This window comes from Mycteria americana, chromosome 8 (assembly GCF_035582795.1).
Source record: "Mycteria americana isolate JAX WOST 10 ecotype Jacksonville Zoo and Gardens chromosome 8, USCA_MyAme_1.0, whole genome shotgun sequence".
Taxonomy (NCBI): Eukaryota; Metazoa; Chordata; class Aves; order Ciconiiformes; family Ciconiidae; genus Mycteria; species Mycteria americana.
The window spans coordinates 13,110,186-13,130,091 of NC_134372.1; the positions used below are offsets into that span (position 1 = coordinate 13,110,186).

A 19,906-nucleotide genomic window follows, 5' to 3' on the forward strand; every position below is an offset into this window, starting at 1 on the left:
TTTGGCTCTGGCAGGGATATTTTAGTGGAGATGCTCTCTGCATGATTCATCCTCCACTGGGCTTAATTTTGACAAGAGCCACAACAGCCACTGGCCACCGGTGTGGGTCTGGGGGCTCTGCCACAGACAGGGGCACAGCCACCCACATTCTGGCCCCCAAGTACAGAGCCTGGCCAGCAGTGCAGCACCAGCTGCTACAACCACTGGTAACAAAAGCCCCGCTGGATGCCTGGGCAGCAGCCTTGTGGTGGCCTTGGACCTCATCTCAGGGACCCAAAGGGCACTACTGAGGACCAGATCAGTGGGGTGTAGCAGGGCTGGGGAGCAGCAGGGCCGGGGAGCATCCCTAAGCAAGGCGCTGGGGGCAGGCAGGAGGAGAGATGGGTGGAGATCTTGGTGCCTGGGCAGGGCACTTCTGCACCACATGGACTCTCAGGTTTTCCAGAGCCATCAAAGCTTCCCTCTCTCCCCTCCCTCGATAGCCTTATGTCCAGTTGTCGACCTGCCTTCTGGTATGAAGATGTGAGACTGTGCTTTTCCCCATGTATGAAAAGAAAAAGGGGAACTGACCTGAAAAACTGCTGAAAAGATCCTGCCCTAGCACAGTGAGCACCAGCCACCTGAACTGAGAACAGGCAGCCCTGTGGAGTGAGGCAGGAAGGTTTTGGGGACTCGTTCTCCCCCAAGCTTGCAGTATTTCAAACGGGACGAAGATTTACCTTCTCTGAGCTCAGGGCTGAGGCTCCTCTGATGGCATTGCAGGAATGCTTGTTAAACAAGCAGTAAACTATTCATTGCCCCGATGATGGATGCCTCGCAGGGATTAGAAGGCGAAAATGAACTCAGCGTTTGCGAAGAGCAGCGAGGAAATAAATGTTCTGCATTTAGCATTTCCAAGGAGTGGAGCGCTTCGGGGAGGTGGAATGACTTGCAACAGGGTCTCCCTGAGAAGCCCCAGCTGGGTGTCTGGCCACTGGTTGTCAGAGCAAAGAGATGAGCTCGAAAAACTGCTCATTCTTTACTCTGCACCAGTCCAGACTGAAACCTGAGGTTGGTATTAGCCGGGAAGCGGCACTTGTCCGTGTGAGGCTGCAAACGTGGGCATTTATTGCTCTCTGGTGGTGAGATGGGCTGTGGAGGAGAGCTGTGTGCTGCTCCCGGTGCTGGGCTCTCAGGAGAAGCCTCCTCGGTGCCTCCTGCTCCCCCTGCTCGCTCCGCAGAGGAGTTTTTGCTTCTCCTCCAGCCACGTAGCTCAGGGCACTTGAAGGCACCTTGCTGCCTGCCGGGCAGCCGGCTTCTCCTTGGGCTGCCAACGGCCCATGCAAAGACAGTGCAGCTGTCTCTCCCCACCAAAAGTCCCCCTGCACCCCCATCAGCACCCCTGCCCAGGGGGCTGGATGTGTGCCACAGTGCAGGCCAGTGCACCCAGCCTCGCCATCCACTCCCCAGTGCTCTTGCATCCCACGGGGCTCTGCAGCCTGGAGAAGAGAGGCTGGGGAGGGTGCTGGGCTGCAAAGCCTGGGCCGGGTCAGGACTGACAGCTCTTTTCCCGTGCAGGACCCATAGCGTGCTCATGCTTTAGATGCTGAAAATGCACATGGGTTGTGGGCCAGAAGAGGCCACCCTGGCTGCTCCAGCGCCAGAGCTGAGGCTGAACGGCAGGGCTGGGGTGAGGGTGGGCTCTGCCTCCCCCCTGAGCAGCTGCCCACCTGCATACGGGGCTCATCCCCAGGCAAGGCTTGACCAGCCCCTTTCATTTCTCCTCCTTTCCCTAATTCTGCCTCTCACTGCCAAAAGCTTTGGTGGTGCTTTGTACCAAAGAGGCCCTGGGCTCTGCAGAGGTATGGGTCCCAGACCTCTGCAGAGCAGACAGGACAGAAACCAGTCAGGAATAAATAAAGGAGCTGCTATTCAAATTAAAACACATTTGGGTCAGGGTGAGCTGCCTCATGGGACCTGAGGTGTGTGAGGCAGCTGGGGGGGGACAGGCAGGCACATGGTAGCAGTCTCCTGTCCCTGTCCCGCGCAGGGCAGCTGCAGTCCCGAAATGGCACCTGTTGCTCAGCCCCGCTGCACCACATGCTCCAGCACTGCTGCCAGGGCCTCATCCTGCCCAGATGTCCAGCCTCAATGTGCCGCCTGGGCTGCGGTGAACAGCCCTGCTCCCAAAAAATGAGGGCAGGGTCCCAAGTGCTTGGTCCCTTGGCCATCAGGAACAAGAAGACCAAACGCTGCCAGCTCCTTAGGATGCAGTGCAGGACCTCTCCTGGGCTGGTTGTTCTGGAGAGCACATGGACCCGTGCCAGCGGCACGGCATGATGCTGCTTGATGGCTCGCACTGGAGTCCCCAGGGTGGCGGATCGGTCAGACGACATGGCCACCTTCGCTCAGCCACCTGGGCCGGTATGTGGCACAGCCCGGCGTGCCCTCGGGCCCCGACAGGGCACCAGGGATGTCACCCAGCTTGGCGTGAATGAGGCCTTGCAACTCCTGGTCTCCCAGCTCAGTCGCTGCGGCGAGGGCCAGGAGGAAGTAGGCTGCTGCATCCTGTTCATCCTAACCGTAAAAGACAGGGCAGGCATTAGGAAGTGGTTTAGCTGAAGGTCACAGAGTATAAGGGAGCTGGAGCAGAGGCCAGTGGTTCCAGGCAGAACCCAGCGACGCCTGACTTCTTTGAAATGAGCTCTACATAGTTGCAGCTAAGTGCCAGCACTTCTTTCCAAATTGCTTTTCCCCCTTCAAAACCTGGTTGTGCCAGCATTGTGCACATTTATTCTAAAGTTGCAGGTAGGATGGAGAGTCACAGGATGCAGCCGTCTACATGTGTGGCTGCTCTGCCAGCGGATGTGATACTCCGCCTCCAGCTCTCCATCAAGACCAGAGTGCTCAACACAGTGTCATGGAAGGAGGTTTCCTACCTTCAGTTTGTGCAGGGTCAGGTTGCCAAGGTGGCAATACACCTTGGAGTAGTACAGGGCCTCTCCAGAGCACTGCAGCAAGGGGGGACGCAAGGCAAGCGTCTTCAGGTAGCAATCTTCTGCCATCTCATACATATGCAGAAAATAGTAGACTGTAGCCAGGCGGTGGAATGCAACCAGCTCTTGCAATTGGTCTCCTGGAAAAGAGTTGCTGATACAGTCAGCATGCTCGCAATACATCCCCAGCCCAGCATGCTGAGCCGCTCCCTCGGGGATGCATTTGCTCAACAGCCTGGGGGCACGGATGTCTTCGTAAGGAGACACTGGGTTTGAAGGTGGTCCAGAGAAAACAGAGCCATGGGCAGGGTTGCTGATACCAAGGCTGGACAGATCGCCCAGGGAGTATATCATTCAACCAGGGGATTTCTCGGGTGCTGGAAAGGGCTATTACAAGACTGGTTCCATCTCAGACATTTATGCTGGCATTTTGCCCATTCAAACTATTTCTGTAATGGGAAGGGATGAGTTTATCAGAAGAGCCAGGGCAGGGAGGAACTGTTCAGTCCTGTGCCTTCATCAGACTTCCCGTGCTCCGGTGTAGCAACAACGCTCCGGTCAGCCAGTCCCACCACCTCCGTGACAGAGCTCTCCCATGTGGCTGTCATGCAGCTTAAAAAAGGAAGTGGCCTTAAAAAGATGTTACCCCTTAGCATGAGAAAACGTTCAGAGGTCTTATGAAAGCAGGAGATCCCCCTTTCACATGCACACAGCTCTCACCCAGAAAGGCAACCCCCTCCGCAGGAGCCAGTAACTCCCGTACCCTGCAGGTGTGCATCACTCACCGACCCTGATGCTCAGCCTGGCTGCCAGCGTGGCAAACTCCAGCGCCTTCTCGTAGCCTTGCAGCCCAATCTGCAGCTCTGCCAGCTTATTGAATAGCCGTAGCTCTGTCGTAATGGCCTTTAGTTTCCTGGCCAAGGGCACAGCACCTCCCTGAAGGGGGGAGAACAGTGAGTCCAGGCTGTTCCTGGAGGTATCGGTACAGCACTGCCCACAGAGGGGTGATAGAGCAGCAGGAGGTGGACAAAGCGCTCGGCATGGCAGGCAGATGATGGGGTGGTTAAGTGCTGAAGGTTCAGGTTCTAGCCCCTTCTTTCCCTTGAAAATGAGTTTCATATCCCAGAGCATGGTTCTAAAAATCTGAGACTCATGTCTCTGCCCTTCCTTAGGTGCCTGAAATTCTGACTCTGACCATGTCCCCAGGAGTGACCAGCTCACACCTAACACTGCCAGGATCTGTAATGTAAGGACCCTGTTTCCACCTCCCAAATGATCTCTGGGGTGAGCTGCAGCCATTGCAAAATATGTCTGTGCTCCAGGCTTCCCCCCTGCAGCAATGTTTGCACTCTGGCACACTCAGAACCACCCCATCTCTCTCCACCCTTCATCCCTCCAGCCTGGCCATGCAGTGCTGCAGCCAGCCCTGTAGCGAAGCTCCCCACAGCCATCGCTTTGTGGGGACACAAGGACAGAAATGCTCAGAGGGATCAGTACCCTATAAAACTCCACCGCTCGATCTCTGTTTCGGCTGCCATTAAAAAAGGTATCGCCGGCTTTTTCATACAGATCCATGGCCAAGGAGAAGTTCTCAGATTTCAGAGCAGTCTGAATGGCTGCCTAGAAGGAAAAGGAACTGGAGTGAGACTTGGAAAGAGAAATTTGCACATAGACATTGGTGCGATTAAATAAAACCAAGTCATCGTAAACGTGAGCCACAGTGCTCCAAACAGTATGGACACAGGTTGGCCAGCAGGTGTGTGGGACTGTTGTGCTGCATTTGCAAGTGATGTGTGTAAGGGTGGAGCCAGGAACCAGATAACCCATCCCTGTGCAGGGCCAGTGTGCCAGACTGATCAGCTGGGATATCCAACGGCATCAGGATTTAGAGTCAGGACAGTGCAGCCAGCAGCTGTCCTGGCCCTGGTCTGTCATTGGTGCGATGGAGCCAACGTGAAGATTGACAAGGGGAACAGACAGCTTATACAGAGAAAGGGCAGAGCCAGCAGGAGGGAGGGCAGGTATGCTAACTTCTGGGAAGAACAGTTATTTGTGCCAGTTATGCACTTGGCCCTGGTGCCACCTTCCAGCCAGAACATGTTGTTCCTTACACCATGACAATTTATCATTGTCAGTGATCTTGCCTGGGAAGGGGCCCCTCAGGGACTCCGACATGCCCTGCTGAGATCTGATGTTGACTGTCCCTTCTTAATGGGAAGTCACCCCTCCTTTAGTCCCTGCCTCCCTGCTGAAACCATAAGCCAGGGAGGCAATGGTGGCTTTTTGTTATGGGCCTCAGGTCTCCCTTGTGAGCACTAGGAAACATGTTGATGCCAAAGCCACCTATTCATTTCACCCGGGTCACTGAGCAGCCACCCAGTACCAGTAACTCCGTGCCTTTACCAGCCTGATTTAGGTGAGGCTGGTGTGGCTGATGGGAAAGGCTTCTCTCCTTGTTCCCACCACCGCGTACCTCAGTCACCCAGCCCCACTAGCTCAGAAGCGCTTCTGGGGTAACAGAGTGAGGACCCAAAACATCCTCTACATGTGTCCAGGGTCGTGCTTTGCTGGATACCCCAGCTCAGTGCAACCCCAACAGACCCAACCAGCCTTCTGCTCTGCTTACTCTGGGCACGTGAAAGGATTTCCCATCTTTTAATGGAAGCTGCTATCTGAATGAGGGAGCCCTAAGATTTTATGAGCTGCTCTTCCTCTTTGCAGCTCAGCTGATACAATAATGCTAGAGATGGAAAGAAGCCAGTAGTCTTCTACTCCAAGAAGTCTCCAAGCATTTCCCTGGCACCTTACCCCTTATCTATGTGTATCTCAATGGGAACCAGTCACCTGGCACCTCCAGCTTCCTTTGGCACTCCTACATCACTTTCTTACTCAATAAATTCACTTACTTTCACCCAAGAATCCTCTAAACCCAGTGTATGGAAGGAAAGATAGGAAATTTAGTGCCAGATAGTGCATGAGTGTAAGGCAACAGGTCCTCCTTCCAGCAGCAGGTTTACACTGCTCATAAGAACTGTCCCTTCCAGGTCTTCCAGCCCCAAAAGGCTTCTACCAAACCACACAGCTGTGATGGGAATGCAGCTAGCCAGGGTGAGAATGGGACTACTCCAGCCACCTCCTCCATACCTGAAAGTACATTTCCACCAGCTCATCTTCCTGCATAAGATAGTAGAGCCTTCCTGCCTGCAGCCAGGCCTCTGCTGCTTTCACAGTCTCCTCGAGGTCAATGAAGATCCTTAGACTCTGTTTGGTGCAGTCCAGGGACTGTCTCAAAGTCCTGTGATGGTAACAGGCAAAAGCTGTTACAGAGGAATCACAGGACACCCCCAGCAATCAGCTGCAAAGCTACCACAACACCTCCCCATTGGCAATCCTGTCTTCTCCTCCTACAGTTGCCAAAGGTTAGAGACAAATGGACAGCCGCAGATCTGAGCAATGTGTCCTGGTAAAATCGTGGAAGTCTCCATACTTTAGTGCACATGTGTGTATCATCTGGCAACCTTCGACCAGCCTGGGACCCCAATGCTCAGCACAGCCCCAAGGCAACCCGCTCCCAAAGGGGCTGCTCCCCACCCCTGCTCGTTTCAGCTGATGAAGAAGGTTTTGTCCAGGTCATCTGCAAACCCTATTTGCCCCCCTACACTAAGCCCCAAAGTCACTCCCAGCTACACATGAGAGCATAGGCAGGGAGTGCTTGCACCTTCATTTTCCAGACAGCACCTGGCAACTAAAACCGTATCTCTGTCTATTGTTCGTCCCCCGGTGCAGCCAAAGAGGCAGATCTGTGGCCACACATGCAAAACCTTATAGCTCTTTTTCAAGCCCCTGGTCACTAGAGGACAAAGGGACAAGCAGCAGGACAAGCCAGTGGGTTGGACACGCTGCCTGCAGAAGGCAGCTGTGGCAAAGGGAGTGCCAGGCAGTGCCCAGGGCATGTTTGTTTGCTTGGTGTCTCGCCTGCTGGCAACTGGGCTCCAGCTATCCTTCGAGTCCAGGGAATGGGGTGCTTTGTGATCTTAAATAGCACTGTCCACATGACAGGAGTCTGCTTCCTAAATTCCTTCCCTCTGAACTCACTGTGACCTAGCATGGGAAGGTTAACATCCAAGTTAATGACAGCCCCTGCCCATTTGTCCTTCTGGGACATGGGAGCTAGCTCTCCACTATTTGACATGTTTGCATTCAAAGACTGAAGAAAGTCTGTGGTCTGTCCAGATCTCTTTCTCTCCCCTCCTGCCTAATCTAATCAGTCACCTGCATGTGTCAAGCAGGAGATTGAAAGGTGAGCTGATACAGGGTCTTAAGTACCTCCCTGGGGAAAATATTCCAGCAGAGATAGAAAGGGCAGACTCAGCGGCTGGAGGCTGAAGCCAGACTTATTCAAATAACAGATAAGGAACCTATTTTTACTGGTGAATGGTGATTAATCACCAGAATAAGCCTCCAAAGGAAGTGATGAATTCCCTGTCACTGGGTCCCCTTTGATCAAGGCTAGATGTCTCTCTGCAAAACTGTGTTTGGCCATACCCCAGTTCTGTCCCAGCTAACAGCCCAGCATTTGCCCGGCTGTCTGTCGTGGTGCTCTGGTTGACATTGAACTGTTCCCCTCTTCACCGCACAGTGACAGCTCACAAATCTCAGCAGCTCACTAACCTGCAGCCTGCCTGTGGGGCAGCTAGAGCTGCCACACACCTTCCCCACCTCTCCCCAGGGACACCCCAGGAAAGCCACTGCTCTTGCTTTGGGTGAGCAGGGACCCCACTCTAACAGCATCTACACGCAGACAGGACTTACTTGGATGTGCCCAAAGCCTGGTAGAGCTGGCTGAGGGTCTGACGGACATTGCCTTCCATTTCTCTGTCCCGGAGCTGTTGTGCCAAAGATACCCAGTGCTCATGGTAGGTAATGCAGGCCTGGAGGTTGGGGGACACTCTGCTGTAGAAATGGCAGAGAGACTCAGTGATGTGAAGCTGACCTGCATGGTACAGGGGAAGGGAAAAGGACAGGTCAGGGACCTGCATTAGGGACCTGACAGGGTGCTGCACAGAGGTGAACACTGCCTTGGTTCCCGCCAGCAAAGCTGTACTCACTCCTCACGTTACGCCACTTCAGGGCAAAAACCAATGCCAGTTCATAACAGAGTTTGCCGTCTTCCATCCTCTGCCTGTTTACCATGGCCTGCGCTAGCCACAGCAGCACCCGCACCAACTCCATCTCCAGGTCTTCGCTGCCCTGGAGCTCAGCGTAGAGCTGAGCCGACTGGAGCAGGTAGAGCTCAGACAGCTGGCTCGCCCCATGTGAGAGGCTCAGCTGCCCCAGGTTAGCCAGGGCGATAGCCTGGTTCCTCCTGTTCCCAGTCTCCTTGGCTTTGTGCAGGGCCCGGAGGTAGTTCTCTGCAGCCTTTTGCACCTGCCCTTCTCCTTTGAGGGCAATGGCCAGGAGATTGTGCACGGCTCCCCCCTGAGTCACGCTGTCTGTCCCGTGCAGAGAGCGCAAGAGCTGCCACATGATGTCTGCAGCTGAGCCTGGCTGGCTGTTCAGGAGATACATCCACCCCAAAGAGAGGGAAGACTCAAAAGCCTCCTCCTCGCCCATCAGTCTGCTGAGGGTTACGGCCGTGGCTGCATAACAAACCGCCCCGTCCAACACACCATGCTGGAGGTACATCCTGGACAAGATGGCACACAGCGTCCTCTGGATGGGCACAGCTCTGCTCTCGCAGGAGAAATGCAGTGCTTGCTTGAGATAGAAACAAGCCAGTGCTGGGATGCTGCTCCTCTCCCGTTGGCTTCCCAGGAGTTTGGAAGTATTTTGGAGGATGAAGCCAGCTCTCCAAATGGGTGTCGGTGCCCCCTTGATGCCACTGGGAACAAACAACCTGGCAGAGGCCAGTGCCATATTTGGCAAGTACTTCTTGTCATACAGGTAGCTCAAGATGGGGGTGGCATCCAGTGCCACAGAACTAGTGTCTGGGCTGAGTAAAGTGGTGGTGAGACATTGAAGATGCTCAGTAAAGGGCAGCACTTCATCATTTTTGCCCAGTTGTAGGAAGAGCTTGACAATAAGGAAGCAGACCCGTGCTTCCAAGGGAGCATTACCCACAGCAATGGCTTCCCTCAGGACGTACATCATGACTTCCAGCTCATTCTCAGAGCTGAAAGAGCGGCCAGGCAAGCAGACAAGCAAGGCCACTGTTTTTCCCAGCAGGGAGGAGAACTTGTGCTTCATGTTCTGTTTCAAATAAATGGAGGCAAGGTTCACATGCAATGCAGTCAGCAGGGACAGGTCCCCAAAACCCGTGTCCAGGATGCTCATGGCTTCCTCAAAGTAGACTCGAGCCTGGGAGAACTTGACCTTTTTGATGCAGAGCTTACCCAAGAGGAAACAGAGCCTGACATGAGCCCAAACTGAATGAGTCCTCTTGGCCCAGTTCCTGGATGTCTCAAGGTACAAGACCAGTTCATCTTCATCAGAGAAACCATAAAAAGTGGAGTTGAGAAAGGAAAAACTGAGATCATAGAGGCTTTGAAAACTGGGCACGTAACTGTCTTGGTTAAGGAAGGTCAATATGGGGTTAAAGACATCAGCATCTTCCATGTGTCCAGCATTCAGGTCAATAAAGAACTTGGGATCATCAAAATCATCCAGCTTCTCCAGGAGAACATCTTCCAACGTAGCAGGGGCTGATTCACTCTCTGGGCTAGACAGTTCGGAGGTGCTAGTCGTAGCCAAGCCATTTATTTCCTCCCAGGACTGGAGCAGCTGGATATCTTTACAGCCATGGAGAACAGCCTCTGGAAGGGACAGGCAAAACATAGTGGGATGTTTCCCCATGTCAAAATTCACCCTCAGAAGTCATCATGAAAGCATCCCATTCTGTCCCCTCCACATACTCACCTGATGGCACTTTTGGGAACATGGCTGTAGGTTCAAAACCATCTATACAAAGAGGCAAACAGAAAACAAAAAGCCCAAAGCCTTTGTCAGTGTTAATGTGCAGACATAGTGCTCAAACCTTATAGAGATCTCCTGCTGCTCTGCTAAACCCCAGACCTATATGTGGGAGAGCAGGCTCACTTCTGGCCACAGACACCACATGCAGCTGCAGTTTGAACCCCACTGCCTGCTGGGGCTTGGCTCTGTGTAAGACCATGGAGAACAGCTTTTAGCTTGTGGTGGGGTGAGCACCAGTAACATTATAGTTACCTGGGAACAAGCAGGTCTTATTTTTCACAGGTAGAGTTTTATCAGCTCTGTCTCTCTTAAGAGCCTTGTTGTGTCTGTTCAGAGGTTTCAGATATGTGTGTATCTCTGACAGGCTCTACACTGGGCTCATTGCACCTGAGCTGGCTGGTCTGGGAGGTCCCCTGAACCCCAGGGGATCCCAGGCTCAGCCCTGCATGGCTGCATTGTGCTTCTAGGTAGTGAGAAGGCAAGAAACAGAGACCAAAAAATTAGCTGTGGTCCAAAAGCCACACAGTGAGCGTACAGAAACTGAGAAGAGCACCCAGGAACCCTGACCTCCTGGCTCCTGCTGTGAGCACGGAGACGATGTCACCTGCCACTTTAGCTGTGCATCCTCAATATACACCCAAAGGTCAGATAGAAGCAGGCGACCTGCTGTAGGCAGGGACCTACAGCCAGGATCAGTTGAGAGCAGCATCTGCCAGGGTGAACCACAGCTGAGGAGCTGTCCTGGAAGCAGAGAAGATCCCTGCAAACTGCAGTGTGGCAAGGCCCAGCTCTTGAGGGTATCTACAGCCTCCACAACCAGGCTGAGCAGAGTGCTTGGAGGCTGTCTCAACCACAGCAGTTGTCTCCCCTGCAAAGCCCTGAGCAAGGAGCTCTCTAGACACTGCCCAGCATTGGTCTCCATGGGGAGCCACGGGGCTGGGCACATAAGGAGAGGGGAAACTCACCCAGCCGGTACACAGAGGTGATGTCAGTGCGTGCCAGGTCACCGAGGAGCGTGGTGAAGTGCTGCTCACCACCATTGCAGGGCATGCGCAGGAGGGTGGATTTTTCTTCTTCGCTCAGAAACACCAAGCCCTTTTCCCTAGGTTGAGGCAGACATCAGGGGAAAACAGTCAGTGTCTCCCCATCCCCTGACACTACAGCTGTGCTGTGGGATGGAGATGGGCTTTCCCATCCCTCCTCTTCCTCCCACCAGAAAAACTCTGCTGCAGAGTCTAGACACCTTCCCCATCAGGGCTCTCAGATCCAGCTTCTCCATGGAGGAACCGATGGGTGCCAGAGGGAGGGACCTATTGGTCTTTTTTTTCTCCAGAAGCCCTTTCTGAGGCCAGAGCATCATCTGATCTCCTCTCTGTTCTCTGTAGTGTCAGAGAAAAGTGCCTAAGATTTACCTTGAGTGAGCCTGACCCAGGAAAGATCAACAGACCTAGCAACCGGTTAAGACCCCGTCCTTCCACACACAATCTTGGAGGAGAAGCCTTTTTGGATGGGTATTGAACCAGAGCTATGTCTTTAAGCCACCAACAAAGACAACTGCCTGGGTCATCAGAGCAGGGTTGTGTCTCTTCCCTCCCCAGATAACTCTTGTCTGTGTCCTTGGGAAGGTGTTTAATTCTGCTCAGTGAGGAACTGTGCCAGTGGTCATTCTGCCCTGACATTGCACAGAAAGCAAAGGGGCAGAAGGAAGCAATGCAGGACTTGGTTTCTTTGGCAGTGATCGCTCTCCCCATCCTTGCCAGACTCACAGCCCCTCAGACAAAGCTACAGACAAGAACATTTCTAGGTGAAACTGTGAAGCCAGCTTGTTTGGTACACAGATGTCCTGGGCTGCCTTAACATAAAGCCAGGTCCAGCCCAGGGCCAGATCTGTTCCTCTCCAAGAATCACGTGAGGCAAGTGAAATACGATTGCTTTGTCTGGACGGAGACTCCTGCAGTCTGTTCACAGCAGAGCCTGGCCAAGGCTTCTGGACAGACCTCAACAGGATCCTCTATGAAGGACTTGCAAAGCAGATTATCTGCTGTGGACCCTCACATAGCCTTAAGTTTGGACTTGGAGTCCCTTCACTTTCTCATGAGTTTAAATTAATCTAGATGGTAGCAGTAAACTTACAGAGGTTCACAAGCCTCAGGATTTATGCATCGGGTTGGGACAAAGCCGATGCTCCCACTGCTGAGGGATTTGCCCACAAACCATGGGAGTCCTGGAATGAGGAAGCCAATGACTTCTATGCTGTCTCCTTTGGAGAAACTCAGTTCATCCCATGCTGCTCCTCTGTGGTCCTCTGTGGCCGTGCACCTGCCTCTGACTGGGAAAGCAAGGCAACAAGGGCATTTCAGTGTGAGGCTGCTGTTAAAAATTCCTCGCTGGAAAAGACTTGGGCAAGGAGAGACCGTGATTTCAGCTTGAGAAGGCTGCCTCTCTGTCCCCTAAGATTTACTGTGCTCTCAGACTCAGATCTCTGCAGTTTCTGCTTGAGAAGAGGATTATAATAAAATATGCAAGAGGCATGGATAAACACCATACAGCCAAAGACTGAAACCTCTGAAAGCTGCAGTATGGAAGGTGGCTGGAAACATGGAGCTTCACAGAAGCTGCACTGTCTCAACTCTCTGCCAGTAGTGAAATCTTTAACAGTGCAAATGTCCAGCACATTAGATGCCAAATGTACACCTGCAGTCACCTCCCATGTCCAGCATGCTCTGAACAGTGCTCATGTCTGGGCAGGAATGGCCTGGGGCTAACGGGTGAATGGTGGGCACAGGTTTCAGGTGCACACTGCTGGGAGCCTAATTATTTAAAACTTCAGTCCTGAAAGAATTAAAGGAGAGAGAAAATTGCAGTAGAATAGAAAAACCCAGTGGCAGAAGGATGCCATCAGCAGCCCTCTGTACTCTGTGTTCTTCAGATCGCCCTTCTAAGTACATGCAATTTGCAAGCTCTGCTCTCCATTCAAGAGAGTTCAAAGATGCAGTATTCCCTCAGAGCACCTTGCAATGGAGTGTCATTGTCAGAACAAGGAATGGGCCCTCTGCATTTGTGGCCAAACCCAGGTTTGCAAGAGCCGTGCCCTTCCCTGGGAAGGGTAGCTGCGTTGCACAGGTATCACTCACCAGTTGGCTGAGAGGTTGTCCCACTGATCTCCTGGGAGATGCCAAAACTCACAGCATAATTCTTCAGGAACCACCTGAAAGGCAAAGGGGAACCACACTGGTCCTCTCTGAGCAGTCCTGTCCTCAGGCCACCACCACCACCACCAGGTCTCACAGAAGCAGGACAGATGTTCTGTCCCCTGGGAGTGATAGAGCTGCTACGGAGCATGGCCAGCACAGCCAGTCCAGTAACTCCTTGTAACGGTGTTACTGGGCACGGAAGGTAGTTTGCACCTCACGACTGCAGCCTCACACCACATGGCAAGAGCAGGATAATTCTGCCAGCCTGTAAGGAGGACTTCACCGTGTGCGTACAAGAGGAGCTGCGGGTGTCTCTGAGGCTCAGCCTGGTGTCCAGCGTGAGGCCCCACTTTGGCATTACCTAAGCCTTGGGCTATGCTTTTTCTCCCAGTTATTCACCTGTAAATCACAAACAATCTCATGTATGACCTAAATCAGTATCATACAAGAGTGATATCTGAAGTATGTCCTTGCTCTGTCCCATTAACACAACCTGAATTGGTTCCAGTGGTTGTCTTTATGCATAATGTATATCCTCACAAAATTATGTAGCTCTTGCCCATTGCCAGAGGCAAGAGCAGTTTCTCACCCCAGGCTTGGTGCTAGCTCACGCATCAGGTTCAGGAAAGAATCTTGGTCTGAACACTATTAATTGGCTAGTCTACTTACTGGTAAAATGGGTGAGGTATTGGCTGTAGAGCTGTCACAGGCACCAGGCCTCGTTGACCCGTCAGTAAGGACATCCCTTCCCACTTGGACTCCTCTCCAACATTCTTCACATGGATCAGCTCATTCTTGCAGAGCTGCAGGCCTTCCTCTCCCTCCTGCTCTGGCTGCCAGACACCAGGCACTGCTCTGGAAAAAAAGTTACCTGCAGATAGAAAGAGTCATGCCCAGGTCAATGGCATCAGTGCAAGACATAGCCCAGCACAGGGCTACAACACAGCCCTGCTGAGATGCTTTTGAGGAAGTGCCTACATATGCAGTCCCTTCTCACCTTCCTGGAGTAGCAGACCCATATATATGGTGGCCAAGTGATCTTCATCCACAGTAGCTCTGATCTCTGTGTCCTCCATCAGAGCACAGTTTAGCCAGTACTCCTGGTCAAAGAGAAGCTGCTCCAAGCAGCTGCCCACATACCCTAAGAAACCAAGAGGGAAAGCAGTGTTAGCACCCTCCTTCACTGGGCAGGATGAAGTGCTCTTTGGATGTCTCCCAGCCTTCCATCTGCAACCATGCTGTGAGGCAACAGCCTCTAATTCTGTCTCCATCCCCAAAATGCAATAGAGGCATTACCCAAAAGGCATCCTCCTGGGTCTCTTTCACGGATCCAGACAGTGGTTTCACAAATCTCTAGATGGACACCAAGGTCTTCTAATTCATATTCTTTATCTGTCCACTCTGTTACATTACTGGTTTTCTGGTGTCAAAGAATACCTTCTCCAGAAATTCTTCTCACATTGTCTGTTTAGATCTCCCACACCTTGAAAACATTACCTAAAGTCAGATATGTGGAGAACTTCCAGACTTCTTCTAGAGTTTTGAAGGTGAGGACGAATCGATCCTCCTGTGCTTGCATACAGACCAGCCTGGCTGACAGCTCCTACACATGGAAGAGAAAGCAAGATTAAGGGACAGTCCTGGGACTCTGACAGGGTGTCTCCTTTGTCAGTGTGGGAATAATATTAGACCCTGGAATGAGACTAGGCACTCATTTATTAGCACAGTTGAGACTGAAGCTGTGCGAGTTGGTTGCCTGGGAGGGTGATCCAGCCAGCTGAGTCCTTCAGCCAGGAGGGATGGAGAACCTGCAGTGACAACTCCTCATGGTGCAGCAGTGGGAGGGCAAAGAAGCTACATCTCCTCCTCCAAATCTTCTCCCCCGTGGCACACACCAGAACCACTGTGCTTTTTGAAACCCAGACATCTGAACCATACCACGGGAGGGTTAATGTTCAGTCAGGACAGGCACAGCTTCCAAACTGCAGCTCTGAGGCTGAAAGCAGTAACTGTGCCTCGAGGGAGAAGTTCTCCTTTCACTATTGCTGGCACTAGTATGTCTGCACTGTTCCAGGTCTTTTGGGAAGCTCTGCAGGGAGCCCTGAGGGGCCAGGGCCTTAAAAATCAGCAGGGAAGGAGAGTTCAGCCCAGAAAACGTCTCCTATACCTGTGGTGATTTTTCTATATGAAGCCCAATACTCTGAGAACCCCTGTGCATGTCCAGAGATGCCATCTCCACTGGGAACCTGAGTCTGGCACACAGCTTTGGTGATCCCAGCCCTGTGAAATGCCGGCTATTTAGACTCATCCCAGGGCTATCAGCATGATCCCTCAGGCAGCTCAGAGCCTCCAATATGAGGCTACTGACATGAGGCTCAGCTTTGCATCTGCCTCTCACCTGTTACCAGTTCATTTCCCCCATCATTCCAGTCCCCTACAGAGTCCCCATGTGCAGGAACACACCCTGCAGCGGCCTTGGAGGGACTTCTCTTTCTTGGCTGGGTTTGGTGTCTCATCACACATCCCATCACTCCAAGAGCCTCCCAGCACAAGCTCTGCCCTGCCGGGCTGGGGCTCCTACCTTGAACAGGGCACAGACGTCTCTGTCATCACTCTCCAGGGCCCACAGCTTCTTTCTGGCTGCTTCCTGGAGCTGGGAATTGAGGCACTGGGAGGAGCGGCTCTCAATGGAGAAGAAGAGCGAAATCTCTTGAAAAGGAAATGTGCAAGGTTAAGGAGCTCCATGCCACACGGAGCTGCCTCCGCCACACTGCCTCTCTGCAGCCAGCCCCATCAGTGCCTCCAGCCCTCGCCTGGTTGCGATGCTCAAACAACACAAACCCAGCCCATCATCCCCCTTCAGAAACAGAGATGAGAAACTCAAGAGATGACGGGGGTTGGTTAGCTGCAGTGCCAGGCCTTGCTACGTTCAACTACTGGAAATCTGGGTGATGCCAAAGGCAGCATCTTACCTGGTGGAAAGCTCTCCCCGACAGCCAGCCGCACTGAGGAGGGGTCTGGCAAGCCTTCTGCTGTCTCGGTAGTGGGGTCGCTTGGCTGTGATGCCCCAGCCTTACCTAGCAAGGAGAGGGGACACAGAAGAGCTGCTGTCAAATTTTGTGGCAGAGGTGTATGATATTCTGCCTAACCATGCTACCTGAAAGCAAAGTCCATGGGTTGCACTGCAGATCTGGCTGGGGATTGCGTGAATCTGGTATCACCCTAAAATCATGCTCAAGGGTGGAGGCAAGATCCACAGGACTGATGTGTCCTAACTACATGATACCCTTGATGACTGCCTTCTTTCTGGTGCAGGAGTGGCTTTGAAGTGAGGGGACTTTCCCCCCTTGCTCTTGGGACAGACCCTCACTGAGCAGATCTGGTAGAAGGATGACGCCGTGACACAGAGATGTTTTTGGAAGAGACCTCAGAGCAAGAGCACTTCCCCAGCACAGGAGAGCCAAGGGCTTGCAAAACTCTTTGCTCATCAAATTGACAGTCAAAATGAGATTTTCTCCCCTGCCTGCTCTGGTCGGTATCTGAAATCCAAGCTGCATTCTCTCCGCTTCACACATCATCAACTATTGCCATAAAGGATTCGGGAACTGAAACTTTAGCTGGTAATTATGTTAATGAAGGCTGAGGCACATAAAAAATCCAGCTTGCTTTTCCACAGCTGTATTGGCTGTGGAGGGATAACAAGATTAAAAACCAATTTTTGTCAGTAATCAGATTGGACTTGTAAGACAAACATGTACCCAGAGATCTGGAGCTGGAACGTGCAGCGGCTTTTGTAAGTCACTTCTGCGACCATAACTATACTCTACAGTTCTTTTTATTGAGCCAGCTTTGCTAGTCAGTCAAATAAACTGTTATTTGCACGCAGAATTTTAATCCTTATCTATAGTTAGCAGTAGAAAAGAATGGCCCAAGGCTGGACATGTAATGAATGAGCTTTTCATTGAAAGAAAAGGCTCTACATTTCTCAACAGCTGATTTGAACACGCTTAACAAAGGACTACATCCACCAACTCTGTCCCCTTCCACACATGGGGGAAACAGAGACGGGGAAGCGAAACAAGCCAGAGGCAGAGCTAAACCCGAGCCGGTTCTTGCCTGGGCTGGGCTTGCCTGCCAGTTGCTTCACTCTTCCCTCCCTTCCTCTCCTCCCTGCACCCCAGCAGACCCTGGCGGGCTTCGCTGGGTTCGGCAGGGCCCGGTGGGCAGCGGCTGGGTCCCCCTTCCGCAGGTACCTGATGCCATGGTCTTCTCCCGCCACCATTTTCCCCGGTGCTCGGCTGTGGTGCGCTGCAGTTGGTCCCAGCGGGGCAGGAGCACAGGTGAGCGGGGGCAGCAGGAGTCACACTCTTCACCTGGGGAAGACGGGTGCTGGGGAGAGGCGTTCAAACTCCCCGAGGGATCTCCGTACGCTGTGCCGAAGGAGGTGGCAGGTCGGACGCTGCTCATGCCACCTCTGCCAGCAGCATGACAAAGCATGCTGGTGGGTCGCCGCAGAGCCAGGCAGGGGCCAGGGCTCGCTCAGGCGAGAGGAGAAATGGGTTTGCTCCCCACAGCACTCACTGATTCAGTGTTTATTTTTGTTTGGGCCAGGCTCAGAAAGGGAACTGGGAGCTTTTTCAAGAGACCAATTGAAACTGCTGGTGGGGAGTCGTTCCCAGTCGTGCCAGTGACTCATTTACCTCCCCAGTGCTGAAGTATTTTGTAACGGTGGGCAGGAAACAGCCCCAGCCCGGAGCCAAGCGCAGGTCCCGGCGCTCGGTGCTGTGCTCCTGGCAGCCGGAGCTGAGGCGCTCGCGGCACCCACTGGCACTGGCTCTCCTGGTGGACACGTGGCCACAGCCGCTGGCCCTGAGCCACCTCCCTCCTCCCTTCCATTAGCACAGCCCCGTTAGCTCATTTGGGCACGCTGGTACGGGAATCGCTCCTTGGGGGCTGGTGGCATCGCATGGGCTCTGCAAGCCTTGTGATACTTGGGGTGCTCCTGGGCAGCAGTGGCAGCAGGACAAGGGTGCCAAGGGGGCTCCCGAAAAGCCAACAGCATGGGAATAAACCAACCCCTGAGTCATTGTCTCCCCTCCCTGGTCAAAATGCCTTGCCTTATTCCCCACGCACCCAAATCTAGTGACACAGCAAGTGCCCAGCATGAGGAGGGGACACTGGTGGCCATTCCGGGAAGGGCAGGCAAGCAGCCAAAGGCAGCCACTGCTCAGCGCCAGAGTCTCCCCAGCAGCCCCGGAAGCGGGGTGAGCTCTGCAGCCACAGGTCTAACAGCCCCGCTCGGACAGAGCAGGGCCATGGCATCCCCATGGACAGCTTACCTGTGCACCCCAGGGACAGGTCCTGGTGCCAGGGGGTCCCCAAGCAGCAGCCCATGTGTCCAGCAACACCGCCAGCCCCGAGCCGGCAGGCTGCCGCTGCGCTGGCAGGGGTGAGCACGCCGCTCGCTGCCCGGCCGGCACCGCGGCTCGGCCCCAGCCCCAGCCACAATGCACAATGCGTCTTTTGACTGGGCACTGTCTGCCGGCGAGGCGGGGGCGATGGGCACAGAGTCAGAGAATGGTTTGGGTTAGAATCATGGAATCATTTAGGTTGGAAAAGACCTTTAAAATCATCAAGTCCAACCGTAAACCTGACACTACCAAGTCCACCACTACACCATGTTCCTAAGTGCTACATCTACACATCTTCTAAATACCTCCAGGGATGGTGACTCTACCACTTCCCTGGGCAGCCTGTTCCAATGCTTGACCACCCTTTCAGTAAAGAAACTTTTCCTAATATCCAATCTAAACCTCCCCTGGCGCAACTTGAGGCCATTTCCTCTCGTCCCATCGCTAGTTACTTGGGAGAAGAGACCGACCCCCACCTCTCTACAACCTCCTTTCAGGTAGTTGTAGAGGGCAATAAGGTCTCCCCTCAGCCTCCTTTTCTCCAGGCTAAACAACTCCAGTTCCCTCAGCCACTCCTCATAAGACTTCTGCTCCAGACCCTTCACCAGCTTCGTTGCCCTTCTCTGGACACGCTCCAGCCCCTCAATGTCTCTCTTGTAGTGGGGGGCCCAAAACTGAACACAGTATTCGAGGTGCGGCCTCACCAGTGCCGAGTACAGGGACACGATCACTTCCCTAGTCCTGCTGGCCACACTATTTTTGATACAAGCCAGGATGCCATTGGCTTTCTTGGCCACCTGGGCACACTGCTGGCTCATATTCAGCCAGCTATCGACCAACACCCCCAGGCCCTTCTCTGCCTGGCAGCTTTCCAGCCACTCTTCCCCAAGCCTGTAGCGTTGCATGGGGTTGCTGTGACCCAAGTGCAGGACCTTGCACTTAGCCTTGTTAAACCTCATACAATTGACCTTGGCCCATCGATCCAGCCTGTCCAGGTCCCTCTGCAGAGCCTTCCTACCCTCCAGCAGATCGACATTCCCACCCAACTTGTTGTCATCTGCAAACTGAGTGAGGGCACACTCAATCCCCTCGTCCAGATCATCGATAAAGATATTAAACAGAACTGGCCCCAGTACTGAGCCCTGGGGAACACCACTTGTGACCGGCCACCAACTGGATTTAACTCCATTCACCACCACTCTTTGGGCCTGGCCACCCAGCCAGTTCTTTACCCAGTGAAGCGTACACCCGTCCAAGCCATGCGCAGGCAGTTTCTCCAGGAGAATGCTGTGGGAAACGCTGTCAAAGGCTTTACTGAAGTGCAGGTAGGCAACATCCACAGCCTTTCCCTCAT

General features: G+C 53.3%; 1 protein-coding gene across 1 annotated transcript; it reads right to left on the bottom strand.

Annotated features, from left to right (window-relative positions):
* Positions 1–2,364: 2,364 nt before the first annotated feature.
* SH3TC2 (SH3 domain and tetratricopeptide repeats 2) lies at positions 2,365–19,906 on the bottom strand. The gene is made up of 19 exons (XM_075509746.1): positions 19,893–19,906; positions 18,481–18,626; positions 17,395–17,514; positions 16,114–16,218; positions 15,723–15,850; positions 14,639–14,744; positions 14,139–14,282; positions 13,811–14,012; positions 13,082–13,155; positions 12,081–12,276; positions 10,913–11,049; positions 9,891–9,932; positions 8,084–9,787; positions 7,788–7,968; positions 6,120–6,270; positions 4,473–4,595; positions 3,761–3,911; positions 2,919–3,115; positions 2,365–2,556 (listed from the first exon to the last, which is right to left on the bottom strand). Exons 1-19 carry the CDS (start codon positions 19,904–19,906, stop codon positions 2,365–2,367), a joined length of 4,113 nt encoding a protein of 1,370 aa, XP_075365861.1.